At 41.3% G+C, this 12,065-nt stretch overlaps 1 protein-coding gene across 6 annotated transcripts in view; it reads left to right on the top strand.

The window, feature by feature from the left end:
- Positions 1–9,272, top strand: part of KCNT1 (potassium sodium-activated channel subfamily T member 1) — a 227,642-nt gene extending 218,370 nt beyond the window's left edge. For all 6 annotated transcript variants that reach the window (XM_069108351.1, XM_069108356.1, XM_069108355.1 and 3 more), the window contains 2 exons: positions 6,532–6,616; positions 8,907–9,272. In XM_069108351.1, the coding sequence (XP_068964452.1) occupies positions 6,532–6,616; positions 8,907–9,027 (206 nt within the window). In that variant the 3' untranslated portion in view covers positions 9,028–9,272. The remainder of the gene's footprint in view (positions 1–6,531; positions 6,617–8,906) is intronic.
- Positions 9,273–12,065: the final 2,793 nt, after the last annotated feature.

Genomic DNA, 12,065 nt, shown 5'->3' with positions numbered 1-12,065 from the left:
CTCCAGGTTAAGAACTAACTGAAAGGCAGCAAAGTTCTGAGGACATATATATCGGGCCTCTAGAGCTGGGGAGATCAGGATGGCCACTCTAACCTCTTACGGTTTAAGGGAATTGAATGTGCTTGGGTTTATGGCCCTGGCTAGAACGCAGTGGATGGAAAAAGTTGGCATTTTCTTAAGATCGTGTGCTTTTTCTTTTGTGCCCCCCATCTCCCTACAAAGACCTGGTTCCAGGAATGATTTTCATGGAAGGCCCATGCCTTTATAGTATGCTGCTACTTCCTGGATGGTGCTGGCCAAAGCTGAGATTCACTGTTTATCCATTTTCCCCTCAAGCCAACTTCTAAAAGCCCTTGGCAAGGGGACACCAATTCCTAAGGTCTCTCCTTTTGTGGGCTGGCTTCTCCATATCCATCGATGAAGTCTACCCTGAAAATGGTATCATTGGTACCCTATAATGGTCTGTACTCAGGCCAAGCAGCCCCAGGACAGTGGCAGTATAGTGCATGGGTGAACGCTTGTATGTAGTGCATGGTGTCATTCGACAAAGTAGCTTCTCCATGAAATGGGGAGGCTTGCCCTCAGTGCCCCATATACTCCCCCCTCCCTATCATGCCACTGGCTGCACCCTGAGGATGACTGAGATTGAGCAGGTCCTATTTGTCCTTCATCCCACATTCCTGGTTCTCTACTCCTCTTTCCCCATCTTCCTTCCTTACTGTAAGGCTCCTGGGCAGGAATACGAGCAGTGCTGATGGGCAATCACGTCTCCAGCCCTGTGACATTCTTATGGACAAGACAGGAAAGTATGGTCACACCATGACCCAGGAAATTTGATTTTGTACCCAAAGTGCACTTATCCCCCAGAAAATTCACTGGAGATATCCCAAAGATTATTAATATCAAGTAAAAAATTCAATTAATATTTAAATCTCATGAAACTTGGTAAAGTGCCCATTGTGGACAGGTCCTGTGTCTAACACTCGGCGTAAAAAGATGGGTAAAATAAAGATCCTGTTTTCAACGATCTTATAATCTAATTGCAAGGAAGATATTCACACGTCAGTATGAAAGGAAAATGAGATATGTACACCATAAAATGATTATAGCATATATTTATTATGCACCTACTCTGCATTTGACCTTTTGGGGGAGACAAAAATGAAAAAAGTATACTCCCTGCCTTCAGAGCTCAAAGTTCAGAGAAACAAGGCATATGTACATTAAAAAAGAGAAATCGGTATAATCTCTACCTAACAAGTAGAACAAACATAGTGTTTTAGGAGTTCAAGAATAGAAGAGTCACTGGACTGATGGGTTCAGGACAGATTGAACAAAGGAGTGAAATTTGAGGGGGACTTTCATAGATGGGCTAGATTTAGACAGGAAAGAAGAAAAGGCAGATTACTCCATAAACCAATGGTTCTCAAAATTTTTGTTCTCAGAACTCTTCTATACTCTTAAAAATTATTAAGGATCCCAAAGAGTTTTTGTTTACATGGGAGAAGTTTAAGATGACAAATCTTTAAATAGTTATTAAATCATTTAAATAATAATATATCACATCGTGTAAATATCATACCACTATGAAAAATAACTCTATTTTCCAAAAATGGTGAGAATGACATTATTTTATATATTTTTTGCAAATCTCTCTAATGTCTGGCTTAATAGAAGACAGACTAGATTCTCTTATCTGCTTCTGCATTCAATCTGCTATATTGTTTTGATTGAAGTACATGAAGAAAATATGGCTTCACACAGATATGCAGTTGGAAAAGGGAAGAATATTTAATAGGCAAATAATATTTTAATAGCATTATGGAAATAGTTTCAACTTTGAGGACCCTCTGAAATAGTCTTAGCAACCCCCAAAGGTCCTCAAATTTGAGAACCGCTTCCATAAACAAAGGCATTTGAAAAGGTGAGACTATACATGTATATTCAGGGGAAGTGAATTTAATACCATAATTCTTTGAATGAGATCATCCTTAGTCAATGGAGAGATAATTAAACCAAGGAACAGAACTCTGATCCTCCCCAGCCATTTCCACCCAATCTCCGAACACACCAAAAATCCAAGTGTCAGAAATCGGGGCTGATTTTAGTTTGCCTATAAGAAAGATGGCTTCCTTTGCACAGGTCTATGTCATTCTTTTATGCTATGTCTTCAAATGGATCGTGCATCCAAGTAGGGCAATAGAAACATTTAGAAAGATGGATCTGAACAAAGAGAATTTAAAAGGACAAAAGGAAAAAGTATTGGAGGAGAAGTTGATAAGTAAGACTACCTTCACAAAACTGGGCCTTGCCAGAACTCATTTACAAATGGCTAGACACATTGGAGGTATTTAGCAAAGATTTGCTAAATTTAATTATACTTTTTAAATTTTATTTAAAAGAACCTAGTCCAAATGCTGATTGCCAATTTTTCAATTTCCAAAACAAACACAGGTTAAGTAGAGGAAACTAGTTTGTAGTCCAGTGCCCTTTCTTCCTGCCCCCCAATGCAGAGTACGAGGGTTCCTGAAAAGAAGCCTTGCGGAAAGTGAGGATTCCTTGTCCTTCCCCACTCCTACCTGGCCTCACCTCTCCATCCATCCCTCCATCCTATCCCTGATGCACTTTGCCCAGAACTGTCTCCAGCATTTGGAAAGCTGTGTTGATGCATTTCTCCATATGGTATGAGTTCTTCAATTCCACGACCCTGCCGGCTGCTCTGCCACTCATAGCTGAACAATGGCACAAGCCACCCCCAACATTCGCATTTCTCTTCCGCACAGTTCAGCTGTTCTACTATCGAGGTCATTTGCATCCACGTTGGCGGTTGTATTGGTGGCTTGAAATAAGATGACCCAGTGGAGAAGGTGGATTTTCTCCAATGGGTTAGCAAGAAATGGGGAAGATACATACAAGCATGGTTTTAATAATATCAACTTAGATTTGTTTTACAGTTTATAAAGCTCTACAGCTTATAAAATGTTTTACATTTTTAAAAGCCCTTTCACATTCACCCTTTACAATAGCCATCTGAGGTAGACAGGGCAGGGATTATTATCCCTGCTTTGAAGAGGAGGAAAATGAGAATACAAAGAGATGAGGAAACATGCTTCAAGTCACATGGTTAGTTAGGAGTAGAATCTGGCTCTTTCTACCCTTCCATATGGCCTGGAAGAACCTTGCTCATTCACTAAGTGAATACTCTAACTAGATTGCTTACTTTTAGCCAGGAACATTCCTTAGCTAGCTGCTGCCTTATGAGAATCCTAGGCCTTATTCAACCTCTAGATTCACCATTTTGAAGAAATACAACCATTGTTAAAACAGGAGAAGCTGAGATTTGGCTATTTCATTTGACTTGGCCAGGTTTGGGTTTTTTGTTTGTTTGTTTTTTGTTTTCTCTCTTTTATTGGATATAGCTTTTTTTACCACTGAAGTAAATGCTGATGTGATTGTTTTCTCAAGGGCAAGGTAAGACTCTGGCTATAGATATGAAAAATAAACAATCTTTGAGTGAATAAGGTTGGTCATAGCTACTAAGTTAGAGTGCCTCCTAGGGCAGAGTGTTGTCCTACACTTTGTACCTACATTGTTACCAAGTTTTGTGAGGGATATTTTCTGTCAAAAATCAGCAATTTCCAGTAGGAGAAAGTTCGTGTCCAATTTCATTTTTAGATAGTTCTGACTGTTAGAAAGTGTTCCTTTATTGGGAGACTATATTTGACAGAACAAGGACATCTACAATGAGAACAAGAGGTGAACTAGCCATGTAGTGAGAACAAGGGATAACAGTAACCCATGTTGTGCCAACATCCCTGAAGAACTAGGGCAGGCCTGCGCAATCTGTGGCCTGTGGGCCACTTACGGTCCTAAGGCCACTTGTGGTACACCAGAGGATTTCAGGCAGCCTCAAAAAATGTAGAGGAAAACATCCTTTGTATGTAGAGGAAATCCTTTGGCCTGCCACAAGCTGCCCTCAGGTCACAGGTTGTGCAGGCCTGATCCAAGGAAAGATTCCAGAGGATTTATGGGAAAACATGGACAAGAATCACACAGAATTTGAGGGTGTAGATGGGCTGTGACTCCATACTGAGGAGATAGTATTAACACAAATGAGACCAAATTACTGAAGCATTTAACACGTGTCACTGCAACTGACTCTTTCTTACAAGCATATTGAATAACAGAACTTTGAGGACTCAAAGAGACTACAAATCTTTAGCCTGGAAAAAAAAACTTCAGATACACATAAGCGCCATCTTCAAACATCCATCATGTAGAAAAAAAGAAACTGAGCCCTCTGCGGTACTGACTAAATGTGACCATGACTGGGAGAAGTAGCTGAGTCTTCTTTTCTTTGTAACCAGCAAAGGATTCCTGGGTACCAATGAAGTGGGATGAGGGGGCAAGGAAGTGGGTGGAAAGGAGAGGGTAATAGAAACTGTGCCTTTTAAAATGTTTGCTTCATCCATTCATGCCAAATTGGCTCCCTGCCCTCTCCACCTTCCAGATAAGAGTGAATTTCCTCTACAGACACTTCCTGAGCTCAACCCTGAGCTAAGTGATGTGATAGATGAAAAGAAGGTAACATCCCCTTGCCTTTGAGGAACATACTTCTGGTTGCAGAGAACAAGACTTATACATATAGAAAGCTAAACAATATAAGAACTAACATGCCAAGGTGGGAAGGGAGGAAAGGAATAAGCATTTATTAAGCACCTGCTATGCAAACATTGCACTGAGCATTTTATAAACTTCTCATTGGAAAAGGCACACAATGAGGTGTACAGATAGTAAGTATTCCAGGAGCCCAGAGGAAAGAGCAATTGTGCTGGTCTGGGGTAGTCAAAGAAAGTTCCATGAAGGAAGGCAGACTCCGGCTTAAAAGCTTGGAAGACTGATAGAAGAGGCCATAGACTCAGAAAGAGAAGAGCAGACCCTGAAAACAAATATAGAATTCTAGGATCCTAGAAGTCTCCACAGGCTTTTAAAAGATTCCCTCTACATAAATGCTTCAATATTTCAATGGAGCCGATATAAATATTCCATCACTGACGTAGACAACAGCTCCTCCATATCTACTCATCTCTACAATTCTTGTCTGTATCTTCTGTAAATCCTCTCAGAGAATCCATCCAATGTATAGGCAGCCTTTCTCCATGACCTTTCAAATGTCCTAGATGTCAGAGCACCAATTATCTATCAGATTATTATCTATCAGATTCCCTCCTCTTACTGTATCCATCTTGTTTTCCAGTCATGCATGTCCTTGATGAGGCATTTTACAGTCATCAAAGATAATGAGCAACACCTAACTCACATTCAACCATGGATCTTTCCACTGCTTTTTGGGTCACCTGAAATCTTGATTCTTCCTAGATCATGGTGTTTTATGATTTCAGCAGTAGAACATCACTGAGAGAATTTTGGTATTAGAAATCTGGGCTTTTATGGCAAGGTACAAGCTATGATCATTGAAAATACTCCATATTTTCCCCATGGTGATCTTGCCTCATTCCCCCTTATTTAACTTTATCCAACTCATTTCATTACCTATGACTAACACAAAGTGTTGCTCATCTATCTCCATGTTATAACCTGGCAATATGCATTCTTCTTCAAACTTGAGCCATTTTGTGTTTTTATCATGGATCACAATGGCCAAGATTAAAAAAAAGAAAGAAAGAACCATTCCCTAGCGGTCAACCCACTGGTGAAGAGTTCTTCCATACATAATGAAGCTGGTACTTAAAAAGCAGCCATAGGCCTGTGTAGCAGCAAGCACCCCAAAGCTCCCCAGGGTGGCTGCCAACACAGGTTCTTGGATCTTCTTTGATAAAGGAAAGCAACTCAAAATGGGTTAACAAGCTTACTTTAATCAGTCAGATATGTATCGTTCACCTAGTTCAGGGGAAAAAGGTCAGCACCCCAAACTTCAAAGTATACAGACAGAATTATCAAGACAAAAACAGATCAAGTAGACAGATTTCCAAACTGTCCAACCATTACATCCATACCAAATCAACATCTGGGTTTTTCAAAGCCATGGGGCTCTGGACAATGGCTTTCCAGAGTTTCATCTGATCAAATCACAGAACACTTCTCAAAGTGAGCTCCAAAACAAAGCCTCACATCAGGGCTTATATAGCCTTCTCCTGGCTCAGAGAATGTAACAACCTTTTGGACCCACTGGCCAATCAAAAAGTATCTACTGAAAAACAAGCCTCCCACCCCAGGCTCTAGGTGCACTTTAGCCTAGGGGCAGGGAAGATCTTTAAATTTACATTCCCATTACAGCCTGTTCCTGAGGTCTTTGCAACTTTGTAGAAACAGCCAGAACTCAGGCTCCATTGGCATAATTTTCAAGGACACGGGGCTACCTTTGTACTAGGATGAGACCTCAAAGGATTTTTGTGCAGGTCCTCTGTGATCACATTTATAAAAATAAAGAAATAAGAGCCTTTTTCTAACCTAGCCCAGCAGCAACCCCTGGGTCAGAAAAGTGATATTGTTGGTTCCCTCCCTTTTCAGATGAGATGAATGACCACCAGAACACATTGTCCTATGTCCTCATCAACCCTCCACCAGACACGAGGCTGGAACTGAATGACATCGTGTGAGTAAACAGACTCTGGCTCGTGAAAGTAAGAATTGCCTGGGGCGGGGTGGGGGTGGAGTTAGGGAGGGCTATAGTTGCCTATTGACTTATCATTGTAACCTATTTTCCCAAATAAGAAAGAGGAATTTGTGTTCTCAGATTAAGTATTAAAGTGACATTATGAAGACAGAATTACATCAAAAGGCAGAGCACCTAATGGGTACAAGGGCCCTTGTTTGGCACTGTGGGAAGTACAAAGATGAAGACACAGTCTCTGCCCTTTGAGGGACTTATAGACTAGTAAGGATGCAATTTTCATTATTGAAAGAATGTATATGAGCACTCACCCCACCAATGCAGGCTGCATATCCTTCCCTCTTTGCCTCTATCATTTAACAGATTGATATAGTACCCCAAAATCACCCACCTGGTAACCAACCTTCTAATGATGAGCTTCTCCAGACTTTTATAATTGTTGTTGTTTAGTCATTTTCAGTCATATCTGACTCTCTGTGACCCCACTTGGGGTATTCTTGGCAAAGATATTAGAGTGGCTTGCCATTTCCTTCTCCAGCTCATTTTACAAATGAGGACACTGAAGCAAACAGGGTTAGGTGACTTACCCAGAGTCACACAGCTAGTAAATATCTGAGGCCAGTTTTAAACTCAGGTTTCTATGACTCCAGGCCCAAAACTCTATCCACTGCACCACCTAGCTGCCTCTCTCCAAACTTAGCTAGGCTGATTCCTAGACAGTATACATACAGTCTGTAGTTAGGCCCATTCTCAAAACTTCTCTATTTGGTAGAATCTGACAAGATTTTTTTCTTTCACAAAGCCTTCAAAAATTCAGGGTCAAGAAAAGTGGGGGATCACATGAGCAAAATTTTACGAAGGTTGTTAGATGAGGCTATTTTGTGTATCAGTTTTGCTTAACAGTTTTTCTTTATTACAGGGGAGTATTCAGTTGGGAGAGGGGAAATATGAGAAAATGACACTGATGTAAAACACATAAGGCATTGATAAAGCTTTAAAATTTTTGTTTCGAGAATTCAAGGTAATTTCTAAATCATGTGACACTGTCAGAGGAAGAACACATAAAGCACGAGTCAGTGTGGTATCAATGAATGATGGGTAGGTTAAGACTTTGGAAACGAACAAATTCTTAATAGTGGTAAAGTGTGAGATAATGGTCATGTCAGTGACTGGCTGAAGTAAAATGAAAAATGAAAGTCTTTGAAGTTAAAGGTTTGAGGAAATGTGTGGTCAAAGGGAAAGGATTTGAAACTTGAAATTATTAAATTATTAAAGACTGTGTCAGCAGACAACAAATCTAGAAGCCAGGTATCAAGGTACCAAGCCAGGTATCAGTAAGAAAAACATGAGAGTCCTAGAGGTTGGTAGGCAACATCAATGAGAATGGGAGAGAGTGATAGTCACAAACAGCATCAACTGACAAGAAAGGTTAGTTCCATAAGAAGACGTGGAAGGTAAGAGTCAGGTAACCCCTTCTGGCCATCAGAAACCAGGGAAGAGGACGAAGAAACAACTTGACTTTGCAAAGGATTGCAAGAATGTGGTGATATTGGGGAGAGCAAGGTTTGCATTCAGATAAGATAGTGGAAGTGGTTGATTCTATTCAGTTTAATTCACTGGACATTTAAGAGCCCACTATATGCAAGGCACTGTGGTCAATATTGGATATGCAAAAATAAAAAGAATACAGAACCAGCCCTTAGGAATCTCCCAGGTTGGATATGAGTATGGCACCCACACAAATAAGTGTAATCCAAAGGAATGTGCTAAGGGCAAAGGCCACATCCAGACAAAGTACCCTAGAAAAATTTGAGGGAGAGATCAAAGACCTCTTTGATCTGAGCACCTATCATGGGTGCATCATTGTGGTAGGAACTACAAGGGAGAAACAAAGGAGTAAAAGATGCCGTGTTCTCAAGGACTTCACGTTCTAGTTTGGGAAACGGGGCACGAGAAACAATGAGGAACCACACAAGAAGGCAGTGCTTAGTCACAAACTGTACTATACGACATCAGCTCTGAATACTGCACAAGTTGCGAGAAGTTGGAGATCAACGTTAAGTTGGAACAGTTGGGGAAATTACTTAAGTTGGGCCCAGAAGAAGTAGTTAGATTCAGCTAGAAGGAGGGGGGAAGGAAACAGCATGAACGAGGCTCACCACAGGCACTTAAATGCTTGCAAGCTTCAATGAAAGTTGAGAGGAGAAAATGTTACTATCACCACAGAGTTGAAAGTGGACAATTGTTCTTTCTCTGCCTCTTTCCTCTCTAGGTATTTAATCCGATCAGACCCCTTAGCCCACGTAACCAATGACACACACAGTCGGAAAAGCAGTTGCAGTAATAAGTTGGAACCATGCCACCCGGAGACACGAGATGAGACACAGCTCTGAGGTCTGCATTGGCTGCTTCCACCCCCATGAATGCATGGAACTTCCCATCATCTGGGTTTGCCTTTGGTTTGACTTTCTGGAGGCAGAAGAAACAGGCAAAGGAGAGAATTGCCAATGGTGACCCATGGAACTTAGGGAGTGCTAAGCTGCTCACCTGACTGAGTTCTCCAGAGCTAACCTCTATGGAGAAAAAACAAACAAACAAATCATACTGTAGCCATTGTGGGGGAACCCCTCAGAAAGGAAATTCCTTCATCTTCAAAACTATAGGGTGAGACCTCACCTGCCTGGAACAGCCAGGAGCTGTTGAAGTTATTGTTTTTAACCTTTTTTAATTTTTAAACATATATAATATATACATATATATCTACACATGTGTACCGCAACTAGTGAAACTATCCTTGCTGGGACAGAAGGGAGTGCCTCAGAATGAGCCTGGATACAGCAAAATGTGCAAAGCACAGTCTGTTCAAAGAGTCAACTAAAGAACTATGCATAAGGTGAACCTCAGGGAGAGAGAAAGGGAGATTATATCAGGTGAGAAGAAATTGGTGTTGTGGTCTTAGAACCATATGCTGCTGCCTGCCTCTGGTACAAGAAAATGAGAATTGAGGGGTTGGGGGCGAGGGGGGGGGGGGGAGAAAGAGTCGGATATTAGAGAGCAAGCACTTTAAAGTATGGTTCTAATTGACATTGGCCAAGGAAAGGAAAGCCTCAAGATGAGGTCACAAGAGACTAAAAGATACAACAGCCCAGGTGGGTGCAGTAGGTCAGGTGAGCTGCCCAGTGCAGAAAGCTTGACACTGAAGTATGTATCAAGGGGCATTCACAGAAAACTTGAAGAATTACTCGGGAAGGAGGTGGGGGGCCCAGTGGTTAAGGTACAAGACTTATAAGACCTAAGGGAAGCTGGGTTGGATTCTATCATTCTCTCCTATTTCTATCCTCTAAACTTATAACTGACATCTCACCTATGACTACTCAGCCTGAAGGAAGTTATTCTATCTTCCCACAGTGTGTGGGACAGACTTGTAAGAGATGGAGTGATGATGGTGATAAGGAGGACAGGAGCTGGTCGTCTAACATGAGGGTGGTATCACCAATGTCTTAGAAGGTCTCATTTCTTCTCTCCCCTCTTTCTAATTGATTCAGTCAGTCAGTCAGTCAGTACCTTAATGAGCACTTAACTTGGTACAAGGTCCTATGCTAGATGTAGAGATGAGTAAGACATGTTCCCTACCCTCAGGAAGCATAGTCTAATTAGGGAATCATGTCGAAATCCTCTTCTCCTACCCTCACAGAATGTCAGAGGAGGCAGGGACTTGACAGGTCAATTAGTCCTATCCAGACATGATCAAGAATCCCTTCTCCCACATTTCCAGCCAATTATCATCTGGCCATCACTTGAAGGCTTCTCATGAGGTCCTCCCAAAGCATCTCATTCCTCTTTTACATGTCTCTATGTTCCTTTCTTTTTTTCCTCCCCATCCTCTGCTTCCCTAGTCCTATTAGTGGCCTCCTCCCAAACCTACCTCCATTGCACTTCAAACTAACAAAGTTAGTGCCCCCTGGCATACATATTTATCGAGGAAGTGCAAAATCTTTTGAATCTGGATTAAGAGGAAAAGGACATAGGTCCCTGTGGGAGGCATTGCATTCTGATGGCACTGGGGAAATGCACCCAGTATATCAAGAGAGAGAACAAAACTCTGCCCTTTTGGGGAAGGAACTTGATTCACCAGACCCAGGAATTTATCATATTTTTGACCTCTCTGTTGTGAGAACTGGCAAGTTGTAGCCAGTTATATATATTTTTTCTTTCTTTCTTCCTTTCTTTCTTTCTTTCTTTCTTTCTTTCTTTCTTTCTTTCTTTCTTTCTTTCTTTCTTCCTCTCTCTCTCTCTTCTCTCTCTTTCTTTCTTTCTTTCTTTTTTTGCCTTTTGGAGGACAATTGGGGTTAAGTAACTTGCCCAATGTTACACGGCTAGTTTTTGTGTGTGTGTGGGTATGGGTGTGGGTATGTGTGGGTGTGTGTGGGTGTTGAGTGTCTGAGGCCAGAACCGAACTCTAGTCCTCTTGACTCCAGGGCTGGCTCTTTACTCACTTCGCCACCTAGCCACCCCCAGTTGTATATATTTTCAACATGGAAAACAGGGTAAAATGCTGAGTACTGGCCTTCTAGAAAGATGAGGCAAATAGGAAGGAGGAACTAGCCTCTAAAGGGCCTTCTAGTTCTCAGATTCTAGGAGGACACATGATTGACACTTTGCTTTGACTTTCTGGAGGCAGAAGAAACAGGCAAGGGATGGAATTTCCAAGGTGACCCATGGAATTTAGGGAGTGCTAAGCTGCTTACCTGACTGAGGACTCCAGAGCTAATCTCCATGGAGAAAAAAAAAAAACATACTGCAGCCATTGTGGGGGAACTCTACTTTAGGGCAAAGGCGTCCAGCTTACTTTCCTCCCTCCAAAAGTGACTGACACTTAGAGTTAGCTAGGTCAATGTCATTTCATGGGAAAAGAAACCAAAGTTACATATTTTGTGTGACTGTTAAACATAATGAATTTTTAATGTCTTGAGTGTTTTTCAGTATGCCAGAAGGCAGTTGGATGGGGGAGAAGACTTTAAACCCTATACTAAAACAAAGAAAAAGAGGGGAAAATAGTATAAAGCACAATTTTCACCCCAGAGTGGCTGGATGATTTCAAACTGTTTAGAAAAACTTTCCATTTAAACATGAGAGGATTGGGATTCTGACTGATTATTCATTTTCAGGAATTCCTGAGATCCATACAGGGAATAAATATTTTATTAGGTATGTTGCTGGTTTTAAGGTCAGTGCTGGATTCCTTCTATTACATTGATATGTACTATTAACCTACTGGTGTTAAGCTATATTCCAGTTCTTCAAAGTAAAATTTTAGTCCTGGAACAAGGTAATTCTTAGAGAGCTGGTCACAAACATTCGTTGAGAGACTCATTCCTAGACTTCTTTTGCCCTAGTCCTTATGATACCTCAACGCCAGTCCCAAAGTTAC

The sequence above is a fragment of the Petaurus breviceps genome, unplaced genomic scaffold, assembly GCF_028583685.1.
Source record: "Petaurus breviceps papuanus isolate PSGF00001 unplaced genomic scaffold, PetGlider_PUasm1.0 90383, whole genome shotgun sequence".
NCBI classification, from domain to species: domain Eukaryota; kingdom Metazoa; phylum Chordata; class Mammalia; order Diprotodontia; family Petauridae; genus Petaurus; species Petaurus breviceps.
Note: the sequence above shows the minus strand (reverse complement) of the source record. Positions and strands in the feature narration are given on the sequence as shown.